The sequence below is a fragment of the Rhinolophus ferrumequinum genome, chromosome 25 (genome assembly GCF_004115265.2).
Source record: "Rhinolophus ferrumequinum isolate MPI-CBG mRhiFer1 chromosome 25, mRhiFer1_v1.p, whole genome shotgun sequence".
NCBI classification, from domain to species: domain Eukaryota; kingdom Metazoa; phylum Chordata; class Mammalia; order Chiroptera; family Rhinolophidae; genus Rhinolophus; species Rhinolophus ferrumequinum.
This window is the reverse complement of record NC_046308.1, coordinates 29,216,745-29,244,738: the sequence shown is the minus strand read 5'-3', so window position 1 is coordinate 29,244,738 and position 27,994 is coordinate 29,216,745. Positions and strand designations below refer to the sequence as shown.

The 27,994-nt window shown below is 46.3% G+C and overlaps 1 protein-coding gene across 1 annotated transcript; it reads right to left on the bottom strand.

Annotated features, from left to right (window-relative positions):
- Positions 1 to 338: 338 nt before the first annotated feature.
- Positions 339 to 27,346, bottom strand: KCNJ5 (potassium inwardly rectifying channel subfamily J member 5). Its single transcript, XM_033097166.1, has 3 exons — positions 27,047 to 27,346; positions 5,095 to 6,043; positions 339 to 1,646 (listed from the first exon to the last, which is right to left on the bottom strand). The coding sequence occupies exons 2-3, from the start codon at positions 6,029 to 6,031 to the stop codon at positions 1,324 to 1,326; spliced, it is 1,260 nt and encodes a 419-aa protein (XP_032953057.1). The 5' UTR covers positions 6,032 to 6,043; positions 27,047 to 27,346; the 3' UTR covers positions 339 to 1,323.
- Between the last annotated feature and the right edge of the window lie 648 nt (positions 27,347 to 27,994).

Genomic DNA, 27,994 nt, shown 5'->3' with positions numbered 1-27,994 from the left:
CTCCCGCTGATTCCCCTCACCCCATGTTTGCCAGTTGGGAGGAGGCGGTGCTCCCCTTCCCCTTCCTGGGCGCCATTCCTGCTCTCCCAGCCCAGCTGCCTTCTTAGACCTGGGCCTGCCGAAGAGGCTTCTTCGCACCAGCTGAGAATTTGTCCAGCGTGAGGTTGAAGGTGAAGCTGCCTCTGGAGTCAACTCTCCCTTTGCGTCGCCTCCCCTAATTCTCCGGATAACAAAGATGTGCTGAGCCCTGAAGTCAGACACCTCGGCAACAATAGGTGCCCATGCTTATTTTAAAATTGCAGTTGCTTGCCTTTCTCCCTGTTTCACACAGTCCCTGTTTCAGCACTGACTGGCTCATCTTGCCCTCTGAAACTCAGTTTGCGTTCTACCTGGATTCCTCACAGTCTCCCTGAGACTGTAAGAAAACCACAGTGAAGGTTCGAAGTGCTTTGAGATTCTTGGGCCAAAAGTACAAAAAAGAACCAGCTTCTGGGGTTCTGCCTGTGGGGGAAGGTAGAGAGTACAGTGTGACTTAGGGGTGGCCAGGAAGTGGCTAAGGCAACTATCCACGTGCTCAGAGGTGCTCTGTGGTGCAGGCTGCCTTCTAAGAGTTACTTGAAGGAGATCAATTATCCAGTAGGTTACATTTGACATGGAGAACACAGCAGAGGAAAAACACACACACTTCCCAAATACTGACAGATCATCAAGGGCCTTGGACATGGCAGCTCTCAAAAAGTCACTGGTCTCAGATTTGAAAGGGAGTGCCTGCGTGACTTGGATTGACCATTACCCACGAAGTCTGTGACTCACTCTATGATGGGGGTTTGAGCTTCCCGGAGGGCAGAATCTCTCCTCCCTAAATCCATGATGAGCCTTAGGGTGGTTGTAATGAGAGGATGGGTGACAGCTCTCTCTAGGTGTCAACCTCCAGCGGGGAGCTGCCGGTTGGTTTGTGAGGCGTAAGGAGGGAGGTGATCCTTACGTCTTAGGGTCAGATGTCAGAGGTGTGTGTGAGACAGAGGCCACCCTGTAATTTTCAGTGAGGAAACCCATCCAGGCCAGCCCCTTAGCCAGCGCCCACAGAGGCTGGAAGAGAAGAGGCAGCATTGCTGTGGTGGCCCAGGCAACAGGCCACCTGTTGGGAGAGGCCCTGAGCTGGGAGATTCCAGGACTGGATATACTGTTCCTCCCCACAGAGCCCTGATGGGTTCTGGGTGCCCCAAACACCACACTCAGCTGATTCAGCCCCTTCACCCCTGGCTCTACAGTGTCTGAGTTCATAGAAGTCAGTGAAGGGAGGTGGTGAGGAGACTGCAGCCCTTACACGGAACCTCTGGTTTCCCGGGACCCACTTAGCCCCTCAGGCTCGTCCTCTCCATTCTGTTCAGCCTCTGCATCCACCTCTGCTTTAGCGCAGCTTCCTGGCAGGGGAGTGCTGGGGAGGTACTGGAAAAGCCGGCCTTCCCGCTTCACTTCTGCCAGCTCCTTGGCACAGCAGCTGGGTGTGTTGGTCTCGTAGGTGTCATGGAAGGTGTTGTAGTCCACCTCATAGAAGCCTTTTTCCAAGGTGAGGACTGGTGTGAACCGGTGGCCCCAGAGCACTTCTGTATCCATGTAGGAGCTCCGTGCTTGGCAAGTCATGCCTGGGGCAACAGAGGGTACATGTATTAGGACTGGCCACCGCCATCCATCCATCCAACTGTCCAGTTATCCATCCATCTGTCCATTCATCCATCCATCCATCCAACCATCCATCCATCATCCAATCATTCATCTATCTATCCATCTCTCCATCTATCATCCATCCATCCATCCATCCGTCCACCCATCTGATTATTTAGGCATTTGTTTGCTGAGCATCTGCTCTGTGCTAAGCATGATGGATATATAAAGCTAATTAAGAACCAGTCCTTGCCCTGAAGGAGCGCAAGGTGTGATGAAGGCAGAAAATTAGAAACGCAAGATTCTGGCATAGGTTCCTAGAGACTGGAGTGGATAATTCTGGAATAGCTGGACCTGGAGACATGGTTCCTGAAAACAGCATTAAGATTTGGAAGATCAAAACAAGAAAAGAGGTAGGAAAATGGTTTGAACAAAGATAAATTCAGAGAGTGAATTCAGAGAAGCTGACAGGCATTTCGAACACATGGGGATTGTTTTGGATAGACACATATGGGCAGAAGCTTCTTCTCTCTCTCTCTCTCTCTCTCTCTCTCTCTCTCTCTCTCTCTCTCTCCTTCTCTCTCTCTCTCACACACACACACACAGACACTCACACACACACACACACACACACACACACAGCTTGGCTTCTTGATTTGAGCATGCTCCAATGCCTCCATTCCCTGTCCACTCAGCCCTGACATGCCTGTGTTATTTTTAGGTGTTACTTTCTCTTCAGAGAGGGAGGGCAGCTTTGTTTATAGAGAAGGGAGCTTAGGGTCACAGGAAAGCAGCTTTCTGATATTTAATCTTCTGGCCAAGGAAGGTATGAGCAAGTGCTCTTTGGGAACTGAAGGAGAAGCTCACTCCAGCTTTGGCCTTTCTCTGGTGGGGGTCTCATACAAACAAGTCCAGGTTGAAGGCTGCTTCCCATCCCTTTGTGCTCTGTGCTGGGCAACCCCAATGCGGGCTCATAGCTTGCTCTCTGCTCTGGGGGTGGGGATGCAGGGCTGTCTGGGTCAGGCCTTGCCATTCAGTCCTTGCCCCTCATTGCCCAAAGCCCAGTCTCAGCAGAGTTGTGGAGGCTCAAGCTGGGCGCTGACCAGCCTAGATGCAGGAATGTCAGATGTCTACACTTTCAGGGCTTCACTAAGAGCTGGACAGTACCTCTGTGGGAGCCTTTGGGCCAAGCCTCTGGAGCTCTTCCTGCTCTTCTTCCGTCCCTGCTCCTGGGATGTGGCAGTGGGCAAACGTATAGCTAGAAACCCTACCTGTGCCCCTTGTAGTCATCTTCCAATGCATTTGTAAAGGACAGAAGCCCCTCTAGGTGCCAGGCACTGTGCTTTAGAATATGTTACTCCATTTAATCATTCAATTCCCTCAACGATCCTGTGAGGTTATTATCTTCATTTTCCTGACAAGTTAAGCAACTTGCCTCAACTCACACAGGCAAGTTATGGCAGAGCTGTGCAGTCAAACCCTGGCCTGAAATCACAGCAGATGCTGGCCTCCATAATGCAGCAATCAAACCACTGAGATCATTGAGATCACAACAAATGTGGGTGGGTGGTCTCCTTCCCTTGTGTCTTTGGTCTCCCTGCAGTCCCAAGGACAGCAGCAAGGGTAACCCAGGTCATGGGAAGGGAGGTCAACCAGATGGGGAAGGTCAACCGCAGGCCACTGACTTTGTAGGAGTCCAGATGAAGGAAGCCAACTGGGCAGACTCAGCACTCACTCTCCCCGCTTCAGGTGGCAGTGAAGGTAGCCAGAGGAATGGTAATGCATGGCTTTCCTATTTGTCCCCATGTGTCTGACCTGACCCCTCCTTTTTGGCTTTGGAGTTGAGCTCCTCCCCCAGAAACTCAGCCTGTGGTCTGACCCTGAGCCTAGCACCAAGGGCGGTATGACCTGTGAGCACCTGGCCCGGCTGGAGGAAGCTTCCAGCATCCCGACTGTCCTTGGCCCCAGGGACTCCTGTGGCTGCCACCATATGCTGCCTGTACAGGCGCTAGCCCAGCAGATGGCCAAGCAGCCCAGCTACACCAGCCCCTGGAGCCCATTTGCCGCCCCCCCCAGCCAGGTCCTACTGGCCCTGCATGGGAAGGTCTGTGGCTGCCCTTCTCTAACTCTCCCACCCAGCAACCAGCTTCTGAAAGGTGAAGAAGGCTTGTTTGGCCACCTTTTTGGCAGGCTCCTAATATTTATGGGGCAGTGTGGTGTGGTAGACAAAGCTCTAGATTTGTAAGTGGAAGACTTGGGTCTGGCCACCTCCTGTCTACATGAAGCTGCCCCATGCAGCTTTCACAACTGTAAAGTAAGACTGAAGCCAGCCCCGAGGTGTTTGTTGCAAGAATTAGAAAAAGACATATCATTCCAAGCCTGACTGAGTTTTCTACAAGTGCTTAGCCTACTCAGTGAAAAAAAGAGACAGGGAGCAAGAGCAAGGGACTAAGAAGCAGGGTGCAGAGTTTGCTGAGCGCTCTTCTCTCCAGGCGGTCCAGAGAGTGGTGGGGGTGGGCATTTGGGGTTGTCAGGCCTGGCACTCTTTGGAGGCCCACACAGAGCTCTGCCATGAGTGAGGAATGGTGGAAAGTCTTGGCTGCCAGCTGCTTGTGAGAATTGGTAGTTAAGCAGGGAGATGCCAGGCTGGCCATGGAGAGGTCATGCCTTGGGCATAATTGAACTTGGATGCACTGTTTTCTGCATGACCAGTGATCACTGAACCAGCCTTCCATAGGGGAGCCGGGGGGCAGGCTGCTCTGGAGAGTAGCAGCAAGAAGAACTGCTCCCACAGGTCTAGGGCATAGGTCTCTTCAAAAAGAGGTTTCTGTGACACTGGGAATCCTTAAGTTTGGGAAATTCTGCTCACTGTTCACCCTCATGAAGCAATTCACAACATGTAAGACACCGTGAAGCCGTACCTTTAAGAAACCAGGTCACCTTTGTTTAATCCCGTGTTTCCCAAAGTTATTGGATTGCACTCCTCTTTTGGGGTAAACACTTACCTGCTCCAGGATGGGAAGGGCAGGCGATGTAGCCTGTTGGAAACAAGAGTTGGCTTTCGGGTCCCCCTTCCTCAACTCTACAACCTAGTAGCACTCCTCTTGGACAAATAAATTGCCTGTCTGTGCCTCTGTTTCTTAATCTGTGATGTAAGGAACTCTATCTCAGAGGGCATGGGAGGGCATTAAATGAGATAAATGTTTAAAGTTTAGAACCCTGCCTGGAAGTTGGGAAAGTTCAGTGAACCTTTGTTACCTGCTGTTATTACTCCATCTTGAATAACTATACGCCTTAGATCACAACTTAGGGGTTGGGCTCGTTGACTGTGCCATCTCAGGATTCTCAGGCATGAACTTTCATCCTCTGGAATCCCAGTAACCTAAGCTACTGTGTGTGGTAAGGCCCAAGGAGGATGAAGTGTCTTACCTGTTGCCTCCACCATCCCTTCTAGAATGACCACGATTTCAAACTCCTCCTGATCCAGCTGGGCCCGAGACATCTCCCAGAAAGGGCTCTTCTCATTGATCTCGTGGGAGATGATGAGTGGTGACACTAGGAAGAGACGGTCATCCCCTGTGTCAAAGCCCACATTGATGTCAGTCTGGTTCAGGGGGATGAATTCCCCTTCTTTGGTCTGCCGGGACTTGATGAGCTTGGCGCGGATGGAGGCCTCCACGATGTGGGAGTTGCGAAGGTCACCCACTCGGAACATGAGGCAGAGCTTCTCATCCCGCATGGAGATGACCGCGTTGTTGGAAAACATGAGCGTCTCCGCTCTCTTCTTTGGCTGACTGATCTTGACAAACATGCACCCCACCATGAAGGCATTGACGATGGAGCCGAGGATGGCCTGGACCAAGAGGAGTAGGATCCCCTCTGGACACTTCTCTGTGATCACCCTAAAGCCGTACCCAATGGTGGTTTCAGTCTCAATGGAGAACAGGAAGGCAGACACAAAGCCACTGAGGTTTTCAACACAAGGAATCCACTCTTGGTCACCAACATGGTCCAAATCACCCCGAATATAAGCAATGAGCCACCAGATGAAACCAAAGAACAGCCAGGTGATGGTGTAGACCATGGTGAAGACCAGCAGGTTGAAGCGCCACTTGAGGTCCACCAGTGTGGTGAAGAGGTCACTCAGGTATCGGTAGGTTTCTTGGACATTGCCATGGTGGACGTTGCACTTGCCGCTCTTCTCCATGTAGCGCTGGCGGGGCTTCTTGCCTTCCGCCAGCAGGCGGGTGCGGTCAGTGGCAATGGGGATGTAATCTCGAGCCTGTTTGGGAATCTTCTTAGGATCCCAGGGAGTGACTCCAATCTCCATATCCTGGTTCATAGCATTCCTAGAATCGCCAGCCATAGCTGGGCTATGCTGAGTTCAAAAAGACATCATCAGTGAAGTGGACTGCTCTGATTCCCAGAAATGCCAGACTTTGACATGACTCCCACCTCTGTGCACTCAAAGGTCTCACATCTAGTATACAGCAGACAAGACTGTGGAGTTCTCAAAGGCAGGGACTATGTTTTCTTCTATTATTGGCTTGTATCACTGGTGACTAGTATAGGGTCTAGCATATAATAAAAGCTCTAGAGTTGTTGAATGAATAAATGAACCGTTCTTAAGTGCAAAGTATACACTAAGTGTTAAAAGATTTCAAGAAATCTGAGAGCAATTTTAAAAAATAACAATTGCAACAATTTATTAAATGCCTACTGTAGGCCATGTATTATACATGGACTGTCACCGGTATCCACCACAACAACCCGTCAGAGTTAATCTCGTAATCTCCATCATATAAATACTATATTGTTTGCTTATGCATCATGCTAATTTCTAATAATCTCTTTCCCTCCATTAGAATGTAAGCGCCACAAAGGCACACTTTTGATCTGTTTTGCTCCCTAAGCTATTCCCAGCACCCAGATCATAGCCTGGCACATTTTATGTACTCAAAAAATACTTAGTGAATACATGGGTAAATAAATATGCAAACATCCCAAAGAGGTCAAGTGACACCTGGGCTACCAAACAAGTAAGTGGCAGAGCTGACATTTGAATTATTGCTCGTTGAGCCCAAAGCCTGTGCTCTTTCCTTTATATCCCCCTTTTATCAGATCTTAGCAGCAGACAGAAAGGAAATGGTAGCATGGATCTAATTCACCATTTGGTCATTCTTACTGTCTGAGTGGGGAGTCTGTGGCTGTCTGAGCACTAATATGACAACTTGCTGTGTAGCCCCACCATTAAAAATTGTTTTCAGTAATTCCCTGCCCTCTAAAAAATGGCGGTGGGCATGATATTAATACTCCAAGATTTTCAAAAGACTATAAACTTATACATGAAATCGAAAAATAAAACCAAACTCAGAGATACAGAGAATAGATTGGTGGTTGAGGGGGTGGGGAAGGCATGAAGGGGTGAGTGAAATGAGTGAAGGGATCAAAGGTCCAAACTTCCAGTCGTAAGGTAACTCCTGGGGACGTAATACACAGCATCATGACTATAGTTACCTCGAAAGTTGAATAGAGGGTAGCTCTTAAAAGTTCTCATCACAAGAAAAAATAGTGTAACTGTGTGGGAATGGAGGTTAACTAAACTTATTGTGGTGATCATTTCGTAATATACGCATATACCCAATCATTGTGTTGTACACCTGAAACTAATACATCAATATATGTCAGTTATATCTCAATAAAAATTAAAATTTAAAAAGGCTGCAAAATGTTTTTGAAGTATATACTGCACTTTAAAGCACTACCCAGAAACCTATAGTACTCAGTCTGTTTTTCTGCTATTCTGCTCATACCCATTTGAAATGCTCTGAGATACTAATGAGGCTAGAAAAGACCATGAGACTCTCTGCAGCTTATAATAGCAACCTGAATTTCTGATCATTACATGAGCCAGGCACTGTGCTAGGTAATTTGTATCCATTAACTCGTTTATAATTCTCACAACAAAGCTATTAAACACGTACTGTTATTTACTCTCCAATCTTCAGATCCAAAAAATGAAGCTCAAGTAAGTGACTGATTTAGGTTTGGATCTCGCTTCATCTGGCTCCAGCCTGAGGGTTCACAGCACCCACCGTACAATGGCCTGCAGAAATTGCAGTTCTATGGCTTGTGCTTAGACTGATGAGCTGCTCCCTCCAGAAAGTTCTATGAGCTTCTGATCCTGAGAGAAGTCACCTCCAGGGATGCTATCATTCAGCACTTCTTTGTCATTATAAGCCAAGCTTTTCTTGATTTCCCAGGTTCTTACCTTGCCCGGAAATTGTGTCCCTGATAGAACAACTTGGGTGAATGTTCTATAAACCACTGAGCCAACCGCCTCACTGACTATACGAGGAAGCTTTCACCCACCATGGAAAGTCAGATGATGCTGACAGACCTTTTCCTCTGCTGCCTGGGTGGTTGTGGCAATTTCAAGGTAATCTTTAAAATATTGTATTGAAGGGTCACAGGAAGGGCTATTTGTCTCAGACATCCGATGCCCATTTCCCACTCTGCACAGGGCCACCTGCTCCCTGACACGACAGTTACAAAGACAAATGAGGGAAGCACTTGGTGCTGCTTTGCAGGATCCCAAGCAAGATTTTGCTCTGCCCCTAGTGGAAGACTTTTTACTGAAAACTTGATGGGAGATGCCCAGAAACAGTGAGAAATGCTTTGAATCCCAAGGCCCTGTGTGCCCCGGGAACCTCAGCTGTTAGAACCCAGAAAGGGTCTGGGAGAAGTGCTGCCATGGACTCCCTGAACACCTGATGCTAGGCAGGGCAGACACAGTGCCCTCAAGAGTGAAGTCCTTGGCCAGGGTACCTGGGCAAGTACGTCCTCCTGCCCTCAGCTCTTTTGGAAAAACTGCTTTTTGCTGATTTTCTGCACTGTTTCCTTCTTTATTTTTAAACATACTTTCATATGTTCTTGTAGGAGAAGGGTTTGTGCTGTCCTGGAAACAGAAAAAGGTTTTTTAGGACACCTCAGCCCTGGTTGGAAAACTTCTTGTATTCAGCAGAGAGGAAAAGGAGGTTTACTTCCAATTTGATATTGGCATACATTTTCTAAGTGCGCTGGAATTGTCTGCAGAAGCAGTTCCTCGCTCAGCTCAGGTGAGATCTGGATTCCAGCCCAGCTTCCAACAAACTCACTCTGTGATCCAAAGAAACAGTCCTAACTTTCTTTGTCTCAGTTTATTGCTATAAACCTCAGATAATATTTCCTGCTCATCCAGCCCTGGGTGCCATTAGGGGGATGTCTAAATACAAACATAAATATAAGTATAAATGTAAATATAAATATATGTATTCAACTCTCCTTGAACTGAAATTTAATGCAATATCCCATTAATGCCATTTTAAAGATGAAGAAAGAGGCCTAAGCATGTATGGAAAGCACCGCCCCTGCCCCCAACCACCATTCCACCCTGCAGTAGCCGATTTGCAGGGCAGGCTTGGAGCTGAAAGGCTTGGAGCCTTTACTAACCAGATTTCTTCAAAGGGCAAGCAAAATGCCCATCCTAGAATTCCTAGCCTCCAGTGCTGGGGGCCCGCTGAGTCAAAAGAACATTCAGGGACAATGAAGCTTATTTAATGAGATTTTCAAGATCCATTCTATTAATTGATGTGTCTATTCAGCAAGCATTAGTTGAGGAACTATTATAGTCTAGCTCCTGTGCCAAGAGCTGGAGATAAAGCAGTGAATAAGATAAATGCATATTCAGCCTTTGTGTAGTTTATATTCTATCACTGACCCTTTGAACCCGGGGGTCTCTGCAGAACAGCCTGTGGAGAGAGAGGCAGTGAGAAAGATGTGGTCTGGCTGAGGCAAGCCAAGTACCACGGCTGCTCTCTGCAGGATCAGAGAAAGGCACCAACTTGAGCTGATCCTGTTAAACCTCAGCAAGCCCGTCACCACTTTTTATCTTTACTCCTGATGGGAAGCTGTGGCGCGACGCGATTAAAGCTCTTGGGAAAGATGGAGCTTAAAGTCCAACAAAGTGGTTTAATCTCTTTGATATATAAACACAAGTGGAGAAAGAATCAAAAGAGGCAAAATCAAAAGAAGTTGTGTTTTAAATGATACATTAATGAATGTGACATCCATTAATGAATGGACTTCTGTATTAAAAATTCTAACCCCTCTCCCCCAGTGAAGAAAACTGTGCCGTGGAGATGCTCTAGAAAGTCAAGAGTCATGGACACAGAAGGTTGATAGGCACTGTACTTGGGGAGTCAACAGGGTTTTCTGAGAGAGCACTGGGCTGGGAGTCTTGTCTCAGGTTCAGTTTCCCTGCTGTGAAAATGGAAACAGCAGATGTGCTTAACGATCTCCTCTTTTCTCTCTTAACTGTGAGGGGTCAGTCTTCATTTTCTAAGATTTGGGATATGAGATGAGATTGGAAGATTAATGTAGAGGATATACTAAGATCTCACACTGAGATATTTGTATACTGTTCTATATAAATCTAGATGGTTGTACTGGTTGTTAAAATACAGAAATATTGCAAACAGGTTGTTGAATAGGCTGCCCCAATGCCTACAGAGATCTTCCAGGTTTGCAGGGGGTATTGAAGGTATTATCAATAGAGCATGTACTAGGCATAGAAAGGTCACATTCTAAGATGCTTACAAGATTCTTGCCCCCCTCTTCCAGGAATAATCTCCCTGTATATGCCTCCAGACTTTGGGGACAGGACACTCACTCCTATGATTAGGTTATGTTATGGCACAGGTGACTTTAAGAAGGGGAGATTATCTGGGGTGAGCCTGACCGAATCAGGTGAGGGACTCGGCTTTTCCTAAAGCCGGAGATTGGAAGCATGAGAGGAATTAGACGACAGGGAAATTCTCCTTTGCTGGCTTTAAAGATGGAGAGGGTCATGGAGCAAGGAATGTAGGTGACCTCTAAAAGCTGAGAGCGGCCTGTAGCTGACAGCAACAAGGACATGGGGTCCTCAGTCCTAGTATCACAAAGAACTAAATTCTGCTACAACCACAGGAGCTTGGAAGAGGCCTGGAGTTCCAGAGGAGAAGGTGGTTGGCTGACACCTTGTAGCACCCTGAGCAGAGTCCAGTTGTGACTGAACTTCTGACCTACAGAACTGTGAACTAATAAATGGGTGTTGTTTTAAGCCACTACGTCGGTGGTACCTTACTACGGCAGAGATAAAACACAGTCTAGAAAGGGGAACCAGGTAGTGAAGAGTCAGGCAAACGGACTCTGGCATCAGATTGTCTAGCTCCTTATTATATCTTGAGCCCAGGACTTTTGGGGACGTTAGTTCTCTAAGCCTCAGTTACTTTATTTGCCAAATGGGGATAACAGTGGCAACCAAAGAGAGTTGCTGTGAAGATTAAATGAAAGGTGCATGTACAGTGCCTGGCTTATAGAAGATCTTTAAAGTGGTAGCTATATTATTATTATTATGTTTTATCTATGGGTAGGGCTGGGAGACGGGAGGAGATGCCCACCCCAGTGCTTCAAGCAATTCAAGAATGAGGAAAGAGAACCACCTGGTCCCCAGGGCCGACTGTGTGTCAGCATTATGCTTCCACGGCTTCATGTCATTTGCTCCTACAAGGGTGGGACTGTCTTCATTCCACAAAGGGGGTTACTGGGAGAGAGCTTGAATAACTTGCTCATAGTCACACAGCTAATGCGGTGGAGCTGAGATCCAAACACAGCTCCAGACTCCGGTGTCTGCACAAGAGAGCTGTCCTTGATTCTCCCAGAGGAGGTCTTTAGCACGCTCCATCTCGGTGCGATCCTGGTTGGGAACCTCTTGATCCCTTCCCCCAAGAAGCTGGGCATGAAAAATTTTCTTAGAACTTTTGCTTTGGCGCTTCCACATTGAGGCAGAGACTGTTCTGGAGCTCAGATCCGGGCGTTTCTCCTGCTCCATGACCTGCCTCTCCTCCGCTCCTGGCTTCCTGGGTCCCTGATGAGCCCCTACCCCGACCCTTACCCGCAGGAGCGTTGGGGGAGAGGAGTAGGGGAGGCAACTGGGAAACGGGAGACCCGACTGCGGCAGGAAACTGGTTTTGTCCCAGACCACAGCAGGGACCAGTGAGCCCTAAGCCTGGAGGGGACCGGGGAACCTAGCACGCAGAGGGGACAGGGATCCCCGAGAGCGGCAGCCTGGAATGTGGAATCGGGGCCCTGGCCGCCCTGCCGTGAGCTCGGCTTTCCATGACCCCCTTCTCTCAGCAAGCTATCCCGGGACAAATGCCGCCCCCGCCCCGATGTAAAGGGCAGCTCTAGCTGCTCTTCTGCCTCTAGTCCCGGGACAGCTGCCCCTCGGCGGCGGTGGGGGAAGACGGGCAGGCACATCGCCTCCCCCAAGCCCGGGATAAACACAGCGCTGAGAAAGTCCAAGGGGGTCTGCGAGCAGAGACAGAGGCCCTGTCTCTGGGGACCCAGCGAGGTGGCCGAAAGCCAGTGTCTGACCCTCTCTATGCCAAGAAGGGGTCGCCAGCGACCCCAGCCACCCAGAGCCTGTGCCCACACCACACGGATGAGGAGGCTCCTCCCACGGGACCAAACCTGGTTTCCCAGCTTTCAACATTACTAACCTTACCAACAACAAACAACAACAAACTCTCTTTTTGGTGCATTCTGAGGTTTAATGGCAAAGAGCTCAGTAGTAATAAATCTTTAAAAACCCATCAGGTATTTTATTTTAAAACGTCATCATTTTGCAGCTATTTGTTCTTAACAAATTAGGTGGAAGTCTATTCTTTAATTCCTGGATATTTCATGGTTTTACTTTTTGAACTTGGGTTCAAAAAATATCTAGGTGATTGTACATGAGATGTTAGGCGTGAAAGCCCACTGGAAACTGTGTCGCAGATCAGTTCTGTCAATCAGTGAAACCCCCAATGAACAGCTACTGCAAGCTGGCACTATGCTGAGCCCTGGGGGTGGGAGGAAGTGGAAAAGCCCTTCACCAGCCTTCCTGTGCTTTCCATTCACAGGATCTTGTTACGTGCAATTCTGATTCAGCAGGTCTGGGGTTTCCAGTGTGGACAAAGAGGGGCCACATACTAAACCTCACAAGCTCAGGGGGGGCCTGCATGGCAGGCCTTACAAACTCAGAGACTGAAAGTAGCCACATACATCTGAACATAAAAATTCCTAACTCTAAAAGGGGGTGGTGGCAGGTAGTCCAGTCCTAAGCCTGTAGCTTCCTTGACCTAGGCCAAGCTTTACCTGAAGTAAGCCTATTGTCTTTTTGTATCTAAGATAACATACCCTTGGAATGTCAGAGTAACCCCTTTTCTGGACCCCTCAGGGCACAACCCACTGCACCAGAGCACAAAACACCTCATTGTTATTTTGTTCCCTGAATGCCGTCCCTATGTGCTGCAAAATGTTAATGATTAACTCTCCTGTGCCCACCAATGTAAAAGAATTATGTGCCTGTTTTACGAGTACTTTTTATCCTTCCCAGAGATTTCCCCACTTTGCTTTCTCCCTCCTCCTTAATCTACCACCAATGGATTTCATGTAACCCTCCTTACGTCTCTTTCTCCTTTGTATAAATGTATAAAACAAGCTGCAAAACTGCCATTATCTGGAGCAGTTTCTCAATCCATTGAGATTTTGCTTCCTGGCAGTTGTCGTCAGTTTGGCTCAAATAAACTCATAAAATTCTCTACAGGTTTGGATGTTTCTGACATGGACACCAGAGTCTGCACTTTTTTCAAGGAGCTCCCAGTGACGTGGATGCTGCTGGTCCTCAATCCAGCCCCCACCTTGGGTGCAGGTTGTAATCAGCTGGGAGCTGGACGCCATGCTGAGGACTATGTCCCAGCCCAGAGAACTTGACCCCAGGGGCTTCTAACAGGCAGGCACCTAGACTAAGGACCACAGCTCTATTTTCTGCCTTCAGAGAGCTCATGTATGCCCAGCAACACAAAGGCAACAATCAGGGCAACAGAGAGAGTGACAGAGAGACCAAGGCACAGTTCTTAATTCTGCTTGGCCAGGGTGGGGGAGGAAGAGTCAGAAAAGCCTTGGTGAAGGGGGGGGTGAGCCTTCCTGACCTGAGAAACTGGGGAGCAGACAATACTAATAGTCACGTATGGAGCACCCATTATATGCCATCTCTGTGCTGGATGGTTTTTATGCACCGTCTCATGTAATATGCAAACAAATCTATTAAGTCCGTCTTAGAAGTCTCGTTGACAGATCACAAAAGCAGAGTGATTGGCTTAAGACCACTCTGTTTTTAAGTGGCAAGACCAGGTATGTCTAACTCCAAAGCCTCTAAAAGCAGCCACCGCTGCCTCTGAGGTTGCTCCTCCTGGGCCCTTGGGGTTTGACCCGGTCATCAGTGGTTCTGAGCCTCCGCGGGGGTCAGGCCTTGAAATGCATAGCACAGGAGACAGCCAGCCGACACATCCTGATCTGTGTCAGGAAACCAGTTTATGATTTGTGGCTCTGTGCCCGTTGTGCCCAGGCTGTACTGCAGAGCTGCGACCATCCCCCTTTCCTCCTGTTGGGGCTATATCCTCCACCCGCTCTTCTGCTTTCCTCCAGAGCTAAAAGTCCCCTGTTTATGCTTACAGCTGCTCCTTGAATTTTTTTAACTACAGCAATATTTGCTCCCACAGGTCACTAATTGCTCCAGGGAGACAGGGTGTCCACATGTCCCAGCTAACATCTGTTGTTCTGGAATAATCATTGAGTGCCCTGTTCAATCCTAGAAGAGTCTCTGTTTGGACAATATGGTCCCTTATGAGGCAGAGACCACTAACTAGCAGCCACCAGTGTCACTCATAACAATTTATGGCTGGATTTTCCTCTATCTAAGTTAGGAGGGGGTGCGAATACCTTGTCACTTGTGAATATTTTAGCTTACTGGGGTGTGCACACTGTAGGAACCAGAACCTATGAGGTTGGTACCAAACTCTGCTGCCTACAAAGGCAGATGAGTGAGGTCAGTGAACGGACCTGCTGCTTCTTTCAACACAGACACACTGCCAATGCTTATCGATCAGATGATACACTTTTTCCTGTTTTCATTCAAATATGAAGTCTTCTCAGACTTTCGTTTTTCATATTTTTGAGAGAGAAAAAGATTTAAAAAGGGACAATTCTCTTTATTTTAGGAAAAGCAATTAATTATATGAACACACGGTCAATCAAAACTTGCTCTGGGTTTTGGGGACCCATAGGGACTGAGGTTGAGCTGAGCACACATGAAACCGTAAAGGGGCCCACAGCGACTCAGTTCCAGCTACACAAGCTCTAGCCGTGCACGAACGTGGAGCTAGTGCTGCACGATCTTCCATTTTCTTTCTCCAAAAATCTAGAAATGAAGGCTTTTACATATGAAATTTCTTTTGTTAATGTCACCAACTAATTCAACAATTTTGAAACACTGAGCTAGCCTACGAAAACGTATCTGTGAGTCAGATTCATTCTGTCAGCTACCAATTTATGCTCCTGGGCTCCTGAGTCGGAGAGAGTCTTTCCTCACATGCACATGTTGGGTTGTCCTTTGAGTCACACTGAGCGTGGAGGTAAGAGGTTGTGGTAACGTCCATACATTCTCCTCAAAGCTTTCCTGTTTGCACTAAGGAGTCTGCCACGAAGGAAACCAGGAGGCCAATCTGGGACTCACACCATAGCAGAAGCAGGGGTCACTGAGCTTCTCCCTCTGTTCCCACCAGCCCCGTTTCTATGCCCACAGCGATGTCCCACCCCGCATCCCCTCCATCATGCAGGTGGCTGCCATGACACGCCTGTTCTTACAATGCATCTTCTGCCCGGCTGCCATTTCCAACTGCACCCCTGTAAGTATGCTGCAGAGATCAGTCTTGGGTAGGCATTACAGTCCTCCATTTCACTGCCAGTAAAAGTGGTTCTCAACGGGGAGAGATTTCTGACTATAAATACTTCAGAGAAGGTGGCGGGAGCTCCCTCTCCAGAGGACAGTGGGTTAGGTCACCTCCCAAGCTGTCTCTGGCTCAGATGTCATGGATGTTGAGTACCAACAATTAGGGCATCCTGGGAAGATAGGACGGCGGAGCTTTGCGAGAGGAGTGGAGGTAGACCACATGTGCTGGTTTTTATGCCCAGAATGCCCCTCACTGTCATGGAGTCCCGCGGGCTCGAGCAATGCATACTCCTGCTAGCTCTGTTTTAAGCCGAGTTCCCAAGAGAGAGGATTCTGCTGAGGTGTGCCATAGCCAAAGGGAATTTTGACACCCCTCTCTCTGGAGTGCAAAAGTGTTTCGTGGCTGTGTGAGGAGGAGCGTGTGCCAGGAGCAGGGGGAGGGGCTTTCAGTGGAACATGGAGTCAGGGATAATGTGGATGGAGGCTGTGTCAGATGGGACACTTCCTCACCCTTGCACACCGTGTTCTTGATTCCTGAGCTGCTAAGGCCTCTGCCAGGGAGCCACTGGGTAAGGCGGGTGAGGAAGTCTCAGGGGATGGGGGCCCTGCTGCATCAGACTGCTCAGAATGACTTTCCTGGGGGTGTCACAGGTCTCACTTCCCCAAGCATCCCAGGCCCCCGTCCTGGGGCTGCCTCTGTCCCTCCAAGAGGAGCTCTGGAATCTGGTCCTCAGCATGAGTGGGATTATATTTTAGATCAAAGTCAGGGTGGCAATGTGAATGTAGGACTGAAGTTGCTCCCAGAGTGACTTAGATGTCCCTAGTTTTCACTCAGAGACACCATGACCAGAGCAAGCTCTTAGGGAACATCTATCCATCTGTGCCGCTTTCCCTATGCCCTTTGCACTCTGTTTGCTTTTGTTTTAAACATATGTTCAATGTATTTCCTGCAGCGGCTTCTGCTGACTTCTTGTTTTTCTTTGCAGGATAGCCCCAGAAGTGACATTTCTGTGTGTGCTACTCTGCACTAGCTGCCTTATCTATGTTAACTCACTTAATCATCTCAGCCACACTGTGGAGTGAGTGCAATGTGCCCACTGTACAGATAAGGAGTCTGAGACTCAGAGAAGGTAGAGAACTGGCCCAAGGTCACATGGCTAGTGAGCAGCAGCACCTGGCTTTTGAATGACACTGGCCTGACTAAAGAGCCCATGCTCTCCCACTCTCCCACTCGATGCCCATCGAAGTCCAGAGCAATAAACAGAGTGTGACCTTGGTCCTGAATTATAAATCCTGACTCTCCTGGGCCTGGATTATACATTTCTCCATAGATTCCCAACCCTGGGTCTCTATCCTATGTAAGAAATGGAAATATCCACAGGAATCATAATATCAATGAAATATCTGCCATTTTATCAGAAATATCCTACCCTGCTAAGTACCAGTATAATGTACTTAGCCCCCTTACCTGAACTGTTACAGGTTAAGAGCAGGTATGAGGTATGAAATAACTCCAGTATTATTATTAGATGGAAGTAATGTGGAATAATAATGGTAATTTGCCTCTCTGTGGGGTTCTTTCAAAACTCTTGGATTGGCTCATGAGAACCCTATATTATTAGTCCCACTTCATGGTTGGATAGTTGTGGCTTGCTCAGGGCACAGGAGTGCGGGTCAACTCCCAAGATGATGGCATTGTAGACACAGAAATAGAGAATGTGAAGTTTTATGCAATGTAAACACTGAGAGATTTAACAATAAGTCTAACTGGTGGCCCTGATTTCTGGCTGGACAGTGAAGGGGGCCAGTTGGTGGCATAAGGGGCACCAGGTGAGCATTCTCCACCACAATTCTAAGGAGGTGATAAACCCCTGGGCATTATTTTATGGTATCTGGAGAGAAACATGCACCTGCTAGGAGTGCTATGGACTAATCCCACGCTTACTTTGTCATTAAAGAAACAAAACTATTGGGAGTTCACAATAAAGATGAAAGGAAAAAAAGGAGCATTAAATGGTGTTTCGCTTAGGGTTTTTAAAGGAAGACAGAGTTCTCATCTGAAGTGGGAGCCGACAGATCTGGCATTTGATTGTGGAGTTCAAATCTTTGGAGAAATTAATACAGAGACAAAAAGATCATTTTTTGTGGTATTTAAAAGATCCATTTGAGTATATCTAAGTGAGTCCAAATATACTCAGCAATTATTAAAATGGCAAAATTAGGTTTAATGCAAGGTATGGAATGTAGATTTGAAAGGCTTAATCACATGTGAGTACCTTTCAAGCAATTTAACATTTCATACGTAGCTAATTATTGAGCAATGCATCTATGGAACAGGCTGTAAGCTTGTGACTAAAGGTTTTCAACTTATTTGGCTCTCATTTGTTTAAGATGGAATATTTCATTTCCCTCCTTGGAAAGCTGCTGTGGGCCACCCATGGAGTCCTTACATCCATTCACTAATCTTAATACTTAGCCATGGTTTACTGGCCATGATCCAGAGTTACCTTCCAAAACCCCTGTAGAAGATGTCTGAAAAATCATGAATAGAAGGGCATGGAAATCAAATTAATTTATTTTACATTTTCCTCATATTTGTATCTGTCTATCCAGTATTTTTCCTTTTTAAGCTGCTATCTCTTTGAAAGCAAGCAGCACAGTTATAATACATTCTCTTCACTGCAACCCTGCACTGCGAGTATGTAATCTGCATTAAATAATAAAGGAGATTAATAATTAAATCAAAATGAAAAACCACTTGTTTCCTCTCTACAGCCCAAGGGACAGATTTCCTGGGATGGTGCCAATTTATCAATGATGATTAGGGAATATGAGATGGGTATAGTGAAAGCAAGAAACCAAGATGATGTGAATATGAAAATACTTATATACAAGTAAAAAAAAAAAACGGGGGTGCGGTGGGGAGGAGATGTGATAGACGGCAAGAAAGCCAGTGAGAAAGGACCAGAGACACAGGACATAAAAGGTAAAATCCTAATAATTATAGCTGAAAACTATTGGGGTTTCCATATATCAGATTGTATTCTAAAAGCTTTATATGAATTAACTCATTTCATTGTTTCAGAAAAGATATGAGGTAGGTTCTGTTTCCCCTAGTTTGTGGATGAAGAAACTGAGGCACAAGGGATGGTGTGTAAACTGCTAGTGTTCTTGATCTGGATTTGAACCCAGGATGACTGACTCTGGAGTCACACTCTAAGTTGAAGGAAAACAAGGAAAAGAGAATACCCCCAAATGATCCAAAAAACAGGGTTGAGACAAAAATTATGGCAGAATGAATGTAACAGGAAAAGCCAGTGAGATAAGAGAAGACTAGAGTGAAGGCAATTAGAATGGGGTTGAGAATGAAAGAAAATTAAGAAAACAACAGATGAAAAGAAAAGACAGTGAGAGAAGTGAAAGTAAATGTAGGCATCAAAATGAGAGTTGGGAAAAAGAACAGAAAGAACAGGTAAGAGAATCAGTCCAAGAGAAACAAGTCATTGAATACTTAGAGCCAGACACTTCTCATTTGCTGTCTCATTTGACCCTTTCTATGCTATTTCAAGGTAGGTATTATTGTACCCATTTTACAGAAAGTAAAATGAAGGTCTGAGAAACTAAGTGATATGCTAAGGGCACAGAGTTAGGTCATGGCTGATAAAAAGGAACTGCTGTTAACTATAAATGCTGATGGAAGATTTCAAAGAATATCTAAATAAATGGAGAAATAAACTGTGTTTATGGATAGGAAGATGCAGTACAGTAAAATGTCAGTTCTCCCCAAATTGATATATAGATTTAATGCAATTCCTATCAAAATACCACATGATTTTTTGTAGATATAGATAAAATTATTTTAAAATTTATATGGAAAGGCAAAGAAACTAGAAGAGGTAAAACAATTTTGAACAAGAATAAAGTGTACAAAATCAGTCTACTCAATTTTAAAACTTATTATATAGCTACAGTGATCAAGACTATGTGGTATTGACAGATACATAAATCAAAGAAACAGAACAGAAAAACCCAGAAAAAGACCTTCGCAGATAAGAGGTCAGGCAGTTAAGTTCATGAACTCATTCTAGAAAAAGTGCTACATACCTCATTGCTGAATATCACTACGGTCACTTTCGAAGTCCTCCCCTTGGGAAGCTATACACCGATGCCAGTGCATAGTCCACCCTTCAAAGCAATTTTGGAACTCTTTTTTTGGAATGGCCATCAGAGCTGTTGTATTACACTTGATGTCCTGAATATCATCAAAATGTCTTCCTTTCAATATTTCCTTTATCTTCGGGTAAAGAAAGAAGTCATTGGGGCCAGATCAGGTGAGTAGGGAGGGTGTTCCAATACAGTTATTTGTTTACTGGCTAAAAACTCCCTCACAGACAGTGCCGTGTGAGCTGGTGCATTGTCATGATGCAAGAGCCATGAATTGTTGGGCGAAAAGTTCAGGTCGTTTTCGTCTAGCTTTTTCACACAGTCTTTTCAGCTGTGTGAAAAGTAAACTTCCAAATAGTAAACTTGGTTAATTGTTTGTCCAGTTGGTACAAATTTAAAACGAATAATCCCTCTGATATTAAAAAAAAAGGTTAGCAACATCGTTGCAATAAGTTTGCAAATTTAATTGTCACACCTCGTATGCCCAACTGATTTTTGACAAAAGTGAAAAAGGAATTCAGTGGAGGAAAGACAGTCTTTTCAACAAACAGTACCAGAGCAATTGGACATCCATAGGCAAAAAAAGTGAAACTTGACTTAAAACTTTATACAAAAATTAACTCAGAGCAAAACATGGGCTTAAATGTAAAAGATACAACTATAAAACTTTTAGAAAATACGTATAGGAAAAACTTCAAGATCTATAGCCGGCAAATAGTCCTTAGACTCAAAACCCAAAGCCTGATTCATAGAATAAAAAACTGATAAATTGGACCTCATCAAAATTAAAAGCATCTGCTCCAAAAAGGCCCTGTGAAGAAGATGAAAAGACAAGCCACAGAGTTCTAGGAAATATTGGCAAACTACACGTTTGACAAGGGTTAGAATCTAGAATATATAAAGAACTCCAAGTTCAAAATTCAGCAGTAAAACAAACAATCCAATTAGAAAATGGGCAAAAGACATAAAGATCTATGGAAAGAAATTAGCACATGAAGAGATCATTAGCCGTTCGGGAAATGGAAGTTAAAGCCATAATGAGATATCACTGTATATCTATCAGAATGGCTAAAATTAAAAATAGCGACAACACCAGTGATGGCAAGGATGTGGAGAAACTGGATCACTCATACATCGCTGGGGGGAATGTAAAATGGTATAGCTACTATGGAAAGCAGTCTCTTAAAAAAAAAAACACCACTAAACATTTAACTATCACATGAACCATTACTTGCACTTGGGCACTTATCCTAGAGAAATGAAAGCTTATGTTCACATGTACACAAATATTTAAAGCAGCTTTATTCGTAAAAGCTCCAAACTGGAAGCAACCTAGATGTCCTTCGAGGGGTGAATGGTTAAGCAAACTATGGCACATCCACACCATGGAATACTACACAGCAATTCACACACATCCACACGCACACTTGGATGAATCTCCAGAGACTTCTGCTGAGCGAAAAAAGCCAATTCCAAAATGTGACAGATCGTATGATTCTATTTTATATAACATTCTTGAGCTGACAAAAACTGTAGAAATAGAGAACAAATTAGTAGTTGCCAGGGGTTAAGGAGGGGATGGGAGGGGAGGGAAGTAGGTGTGGCTATAAAAAGGGCAACAATGAGGGATCTTTGTGGTGATGGAAAGGTTTTTTCCCCCAATTCTCCCTCCCCCCTCACCTCTGGTAACTACAAGTCTGATGTCTTTTTCTATGTCTTTGTTTTGTTTTTGTTTTTTAGATTCCACCATAAATGAGATCGAACAATATATGACTTTCTTTGTCTGAGTTATTTCACTTAGCATAATATCCTCAAGGTCCATCCATGTCATTGCAGTATTTCATTCTTTTTTATGGCTGAATAATAATTATACACACACACACACACACACACACACACACACAATTCCATTATATATATAATTCCATTCCACATATATATCTAAGTCCATTATATTCCATATAATAATTATATGGAATGAAGAGATCATTAGCCATTAGGGAAATGCAATTGATAAAGTAGGATGATATATATATATATTATTTCCATGCCTTGGCTATTGCTAATATTTCTCCTGTGAGGAACATCGTGGTGCAAGTATCTCTGACATCGTGTTTTCATTTTCTTTGGATATTTTCCCACAAGTGGAATTGCTAGGACATATGGCAGCTATATCTTTAATTTTTTGAGGAATCTCCATACTGTTTTCCATAGCGGCTGCACCAACTTACATAGCCACCAGCAGTGCACAGGTCCCTTTTATCCGCATCCTTGCCATCATTTATCTCTTGTCTTGTTGATGACAGCCATTCTAACTGGTGTGAGGTAATATCTCATTGTGGTTTTGATGTGTCTTTGCCTGATGATTAGTGATGCTGAGCATCTTTTCATATGCCTGTTGGCCATTGTATATCTTCTTTGGAAAAATGTCTGTTCAGGTCCTGTGCCCATTTTTAAATTGAATTCTTTTCTCATTTTTTGCTATTAAGTTGTCAGAGTTCTTTATATATTTTGGGTATTAACTCTTTATCAGGTGTGTAGTATGAAAATATTTTTTCCATTCTTTAGGTTTTCTTTTCATTTTGTTGAGTGTTTCTTTTGCTGTGGGAAATTTGTTTTATTGTCAATTTTTAAAAATATTATAACTATAGTTTTGCAAGCTGTTACCATTGAGAGAAACTGGGTAGAGAATATAGGAGAGTTCTGCATGATTTCTTAAACTACATGTGAACTTATAATTATCTCAAAAGAAATAAAAGAATGAATGCAGCAGAAAAGGAATTGAACTAGAGAATCCATAAAGGGCATTTATGGTCAAGAGAATGAGTGAGAAAAAAAGACAAAAATGAAGGGGAAAAAAAGGGGACAAACTGAAAAGAAAAAGGAAGGACAAAAAAAGAAATAAAATGTGGCTGAGTGTGAGCACTTAAGAGGAGAAATTGGGAAATCCAAACAGATGAAGAAAAGGACCAGGGCCGGTTTCCCCAGAGCTCACTCAGGGCCACGGAACTGGGTTCTACAGGTCCCTGCCTTGGGCTCCCTACTCTTTTCCACCATCTCTGCAAACCTTCCTGTTTTCCAAGCCCCTTTGGAAAGACTTCCCTGGTTCTCACTTGCCCTCCTCTGTCCTCCTTCCATCTCTTTAATAGCACTTACTGTCGTGTTGTAATGTATTCACAAGAACGCCTGCCTTCCCCAGTTCAGAGAGAGCTATCCAAGGTAGGGCAGGCAGGGTGTGTATGTGACCTAATCTTCTATAACAGGTTCCTATACAAAGTCTGGCCTGTGGTAGGAGCTCTGTACACAGTTTTGGAGGAATATATGAGTGATTTTAAGTTCATCCAACAGAGGGAACTTTCCAAAGTGACTGAGGCAGCCTGACTTGGGACTGGGAGGCCAGCATAGCGTGACGTCCAGTGAAGTTGCTCTGCCATAGCCCATGGTAGCTGGCTGTTATTCCTTTGTCTGTAAGGGTCTCTGGGACCCAGGCACCTGTGGGATCTGTTGTCCCCACTGGATGGCCAGCTTCCTGGAGCAGAGGCAGCGCCTCACCCCTGGTGCTTTCACGACCTTCCTCCTGGCCAGGCTTTGAGCATCAAGTGCTCAATAGCACATGTTGGGAGGAGAGCAGACTCTGAGGGCAAGGCACAGGACACAGGTTTGTTCCCAGGTGGCATTTCTCAGCCCTTGCTTTTCCCCCCTTTTCCTTTATGAGCAGCAAGTGATAAAGCAGGATGATGGCTTCAGGGCCTACCTGATTTTAAGGGAGGAAGCCTGAAGTGTGAGAAAAGACGAAGGGGTGAGCAGCACAGCCAGCCACAAACAACCAAGTCACAGGAGGTGAGAAAAGCTTGTCATGCTCTCACTCCCCCTACATTTCCCTTTTCACCCCCACCCCAGCCTCTGGCCGCCATATGGGTTGACCCTGGGTGACCAGGAAGTGCTGTTGCCACCTGCTGAACAGATCAGATTGTCCCTGACCGTTGCCCCGCAGCCCACTCTAGTCTGGAATGATAATGGAACTTAACATTTATGCACCAGCCTGGATCTCCAGGGTCATGTGTTAAAGGTTTGGCTCTGACATTTAACTTAACATGGCTGTTGGCAAGGGTTGCTGCCAGCCTCTGTTCTGTTGACTAGAATAGCTCACTTATCAGAATGTCAAGGTAGGAGGAACTAGATAAGCTATTGGCAGGGCCACCATAGCAGCCAGGGTCTCAGGAAAGGGAAGCTGTCCCCTCTGTTTTAAATTATTCCAGTGAAAGCCATTCCACAAGTCTCCTAGAGAAATACAATCAGGTATTTTTTTCCCCCTCAAATGTTTCCCTACAATTTTTTGTATCTGAACTCCCATTCTTCTTGTCTTTAGGAAAAACAGGAAAATTCCTCCATGGCTGACAACTGTCTTAACAGAGATCTGATGATGGGCCCTCTCTTAGAAACACTGCCAGCTCTCAGTGGCCTGTCTGTAGTTCAAACACAGTGAAAATGGCTCCTTCCAACTACCGAATGGATTACTGGGCCCCTCCTTCCTCTCCATCACCCTCCACCCCACTGCCTAAATAATCAATCTATATTACTTAGAAAACGCAAGCTTTTGCTAACGTTCTCCTGAGTGGAAAGCATAACCACATTCCAAGGTTTTCAAAAATTAATTATTCCTGGCAGATGCTAGGTGATCAAATAAATGGTTGTTGAACTGATTTAAAAACAGAAAATAGAAGTAGACATGGTTTTTCAGTACTTGAATGCACAGTACACCTTTCGTCGCTTTGACCACAGAAGGCATAGAGGACTAGATCATTTTCAGAGCAAATGAGAAGTAGAGAATGGGCTATCTAGTCATCTCTTGTCTGCTATAGGGTTAACTTCATCACAGGTGACCAGAGCTGCTTCTGGAGAGTTCCAAGGGGATCTTGCTGCACTGTCTGCCAGGGGCAGTGAGGCTGAGATAATGTTAGTGACAGAGTCACACTGATGTTTCTGCTGGGCTTTCTGAGCTCTGCACTGCTCAGGATGTGCCCTGCAGACTCAGGGGCGCCCAGGTTGGGGATCCCACTGGGACTTGACTTTATCACCAATGAAGGCAGCTAGCTTCTCACAGCCCCTTGTCTGCTCACACTTCCTCCTCCTCCCATGGCGGTTCTGCTTGTGGGATGGTGTGCACTCATTCTCTGTTTACTCAGGGTGTGCTGCTTAAATAAGAAGCACCTCCTGTGAGGAATGCCAGCACTGTGTCCTGCCTTTCGGAGAGGACAGGAGAACCTGTGTCTGAGTGATCCCCTGTCTGTCGGCAAGCTCGAGTGAATGAATCTAGGACACAGGTTGGGGAGGATAGGGAGCATTGTGCTTTTGTGAACCATGCAGACAAGATCTCTGTGTGATCTTTTGTCTTCCAATGGTGGCTCTGGTGCTTTTCTAATCATTTATTCTGTGGACATAATTTATTATCAATGTCATAATAAATGAACAGAGCCTGACAAGTAATAATCACTTGCTAAATGACCCCTCCCCAATTCCTTCCAAGCTAAAAGAATGGGGTTTTGTTTGTTTGATTGTTTTCCCCTAGCCTTAGGTCGTAAGTCTCTATCCCGTGAACTTAGGTTCAGAGTGTTTGGGTACAGGATTCTGTAGAGTAGGGATGAAGGGAGATAGAGGGAAGAGTCATGGGAAAAGCAGTGGGTGGGAAAATAAACAAAAACAATCTCGTCACATACATAAAACGCCTAATGTCACATAGTAAGCATTCATTAAGTGACAGTTCCTTGATATTATTGCAAAGAAGCACACACCCTAGCCTGAGTACCCCACTGAAGGCGCTGCCTTCGGCCTCTAAGTGGAGTGATGCCACCTCAGATCAGATCAATAGTTTAAGGTTGCAGTCATGCTGACCAAGAGTTTTGTGTCGGAACCCAACCAAGGGCCCTTTCTCTCCAACCCCCACATCACTGGCTCTTCCTTCAGATTCTACGAAGCCCAGGGCCTCATTCAGCCAGCTGATATGATTTATACCTGGGTTTGAGAAAAAGGCATGGATTTGGGAAGGCCAGAACACCTTCCAGGGTTAGTGTTTGACAGTGGAAAGATTCTGGATTTGAAGTCAGAGGACAAGGTTTAGAAGTTAATAACTCTGCCATTTATGAGTAGTGCTCAGAACTCTCTAAGCTTTGGTGTCATCTATAAAGCCAGTGAAATGACCTCTACCTCAGGATTGTGTCCAAATTAACTCATATGAATGTGTCCAGCTCAGTACTTGGTTCCATAAATATTAGCTTCTTTCACTGCCTCTCTCCCCCATGGAAAAGTGCTTTGTGAACTAGAAAGCCCTACGCTGCTTAACTTAGTGACGGAAAAAAAGGTCTATTTTGGAGACACCCGGGTGGGAATCTCACTTGTAAGCTGTGTACCTCCAAAAGTTACACATCCTCTTAAGCTGCAATTTCTCACCTATAGACTGAGGATGATAATGTCTGTTCCATTAAAAGGATCAAAGGAGAGCTTTAGATCCTTCAGAAGTACTTGGCACAGTCTGACACAAAGCAAACATTATGTGCCCACGGATCTTCTGGTGTTGCCGGACTGGCCTTACCTGACCTGAAATTGGGAGTCAGGCCCTGAGCCTTTGAGGGCCAGAGGTGATCTGGGGAGCCCACACCACATGAGCGCCGCAGAGGGAAGCCCTGTTTGAGGGTAGACACAGACAGCTCTTCAGGGAGATCCGTGGGTTGGGAAAATGGGAATAATGGCAAGGCCGTACCCTATTCCCTCTCCCTGCCCTTGGTGTCTTGACCCCTGGCCTTTCTGAACAGTTTGAAAGATGTTTAAAAAGAGATAGAGAGGCATGCAGGAAGTGACTGGGCAACAAGAGGACAGAAATAGCAAGGCCATGCATCCAATTTGGCCAGACTTTAAAGAAAGCAAGATTAAGCTGAGGATCTAAGGTTGACAGAGCTCACCACCCGACCCTGGCCCTCTACACCCCCACCTAAAGGCAAAGCCACTTCCACTTCCCAGGGGAACGATGCTCCTCCCCCCTCTGCCTCTCACAAGACGGAGGGGGCTTTCCAGGAGACCCTAAGGAATCCCTGCTCTAGCACCAGAACAGAGATGTTGATAGCCTTACAGCTAGCTGTCTGGAGGCAAAACTACCCTGCCCAAGGCAGCCCTCCCGCAACGGCGAATTCAGATTTCCTGGCTGAACTTTGGACCCACCCTTAGCCCTTTCCTGTCCCCACCAGCTCCTAAACAAGCTGGTTTCTGGTAAAAGCTAGCTGTTAGGGGTACTAGGCACCTTGAGAGTGCAGTCCTGCCTTCCAGATCTGGTAAGCTGGGGGAGGAATGGAAGAGGAAAAGAAGACAACTTACTTGTTGCAATCGGAGCTTCCAAGTCCCACTGATGCTAACTTCTGGGGTGTCCCTTAGAGGCGGGGTAGGGGGCTCTCAGGGCCCTTGAGGGGACTCACCAGCCCCAGCCATTACAGCAGCCTCAGACTCTGCCTAGAGCCTCTCCCTGTCGTGGGTTCTGTGAGCAGAGGCTTCTAAGCCATCCTGTCCCTTCCTCGCCAGCCCCTCAGTCACTCCCTTCTCCAGCGAGAGCAACGGGAGGCTCTCTCTCCGCTCTTCTCTTCTCTCTCTCTCTCTCTCTCTCTCTCTCTCTCTCTCTCTCTCTCTCTCTCTCTCTCTCTCTCCACCCCCCTTCTTCGCTCTCCCCTCCTTTCTCTCTTCCCTCCGCCTTCTTCTTTCCCCTGTTCTCCTCCCCTTCTGCCCCTTACTACAAACGGATCTCTGTGCAATAATGTGTAATAACCGATTTAAAGGGCCACAGGCAAAGGCAGAGGGGGTGGAGGTGGGAGGTGGGGGCGGACTTCCCACGTGATCCGGGGACACCATCAGTTTTGAAAGACTCGGATCCTGGAAGGTGGAGAGAGAACCACAGCGAGGGAAGGGCGGGTGGCTCTGCACTCCCTCCCCCAGGCTTGCGCCACCTCCCGCTACACTCGGCAGCGGTACTGGGTGTGCCTCTGGTCCTGCAGCTGCAAAGGACGGAGGTCTGTGCGCTTGTGGATGCAGGTGTGAGCGCTCGCGTGTGCATGTGTGTGCGTGCCCGCAGGTGCAGGTGTGAGTACGCGTGTGTGCATGAGTGTGAGAGCTCATAGGTGCAGGTGTGAGCGCGCCCGTGTTTAGGGGGTGCGGCAGATAAGACCGAAAGAAGGAATGAACCCGGAGGGCAGAAATCTTGGATCAGAGCCTGGGAGGGGCTGCTCAGTCACTCCTCGGTGCTTTGAGGGCGGTTGGCAAAATTTAGCTGCTTTC

Excerpts from the sequence above, each read along its gene's own strand:
- KCNJ5 (XM_033097166.1), bottom strand. The coding sequence starts at position 6,031 with ATGGCTGGCGATTCTAGGAATGCTATGAACCAGGATATGGAGATTGGA. Across the intron at positions 1,647-5,094 it reads AGGGATGGTGGAGGCAACAG|GCATGACTTGCCAAGCACGG; the intron begins GTAAGACACTTC and ends CTGTTGCCCCAG.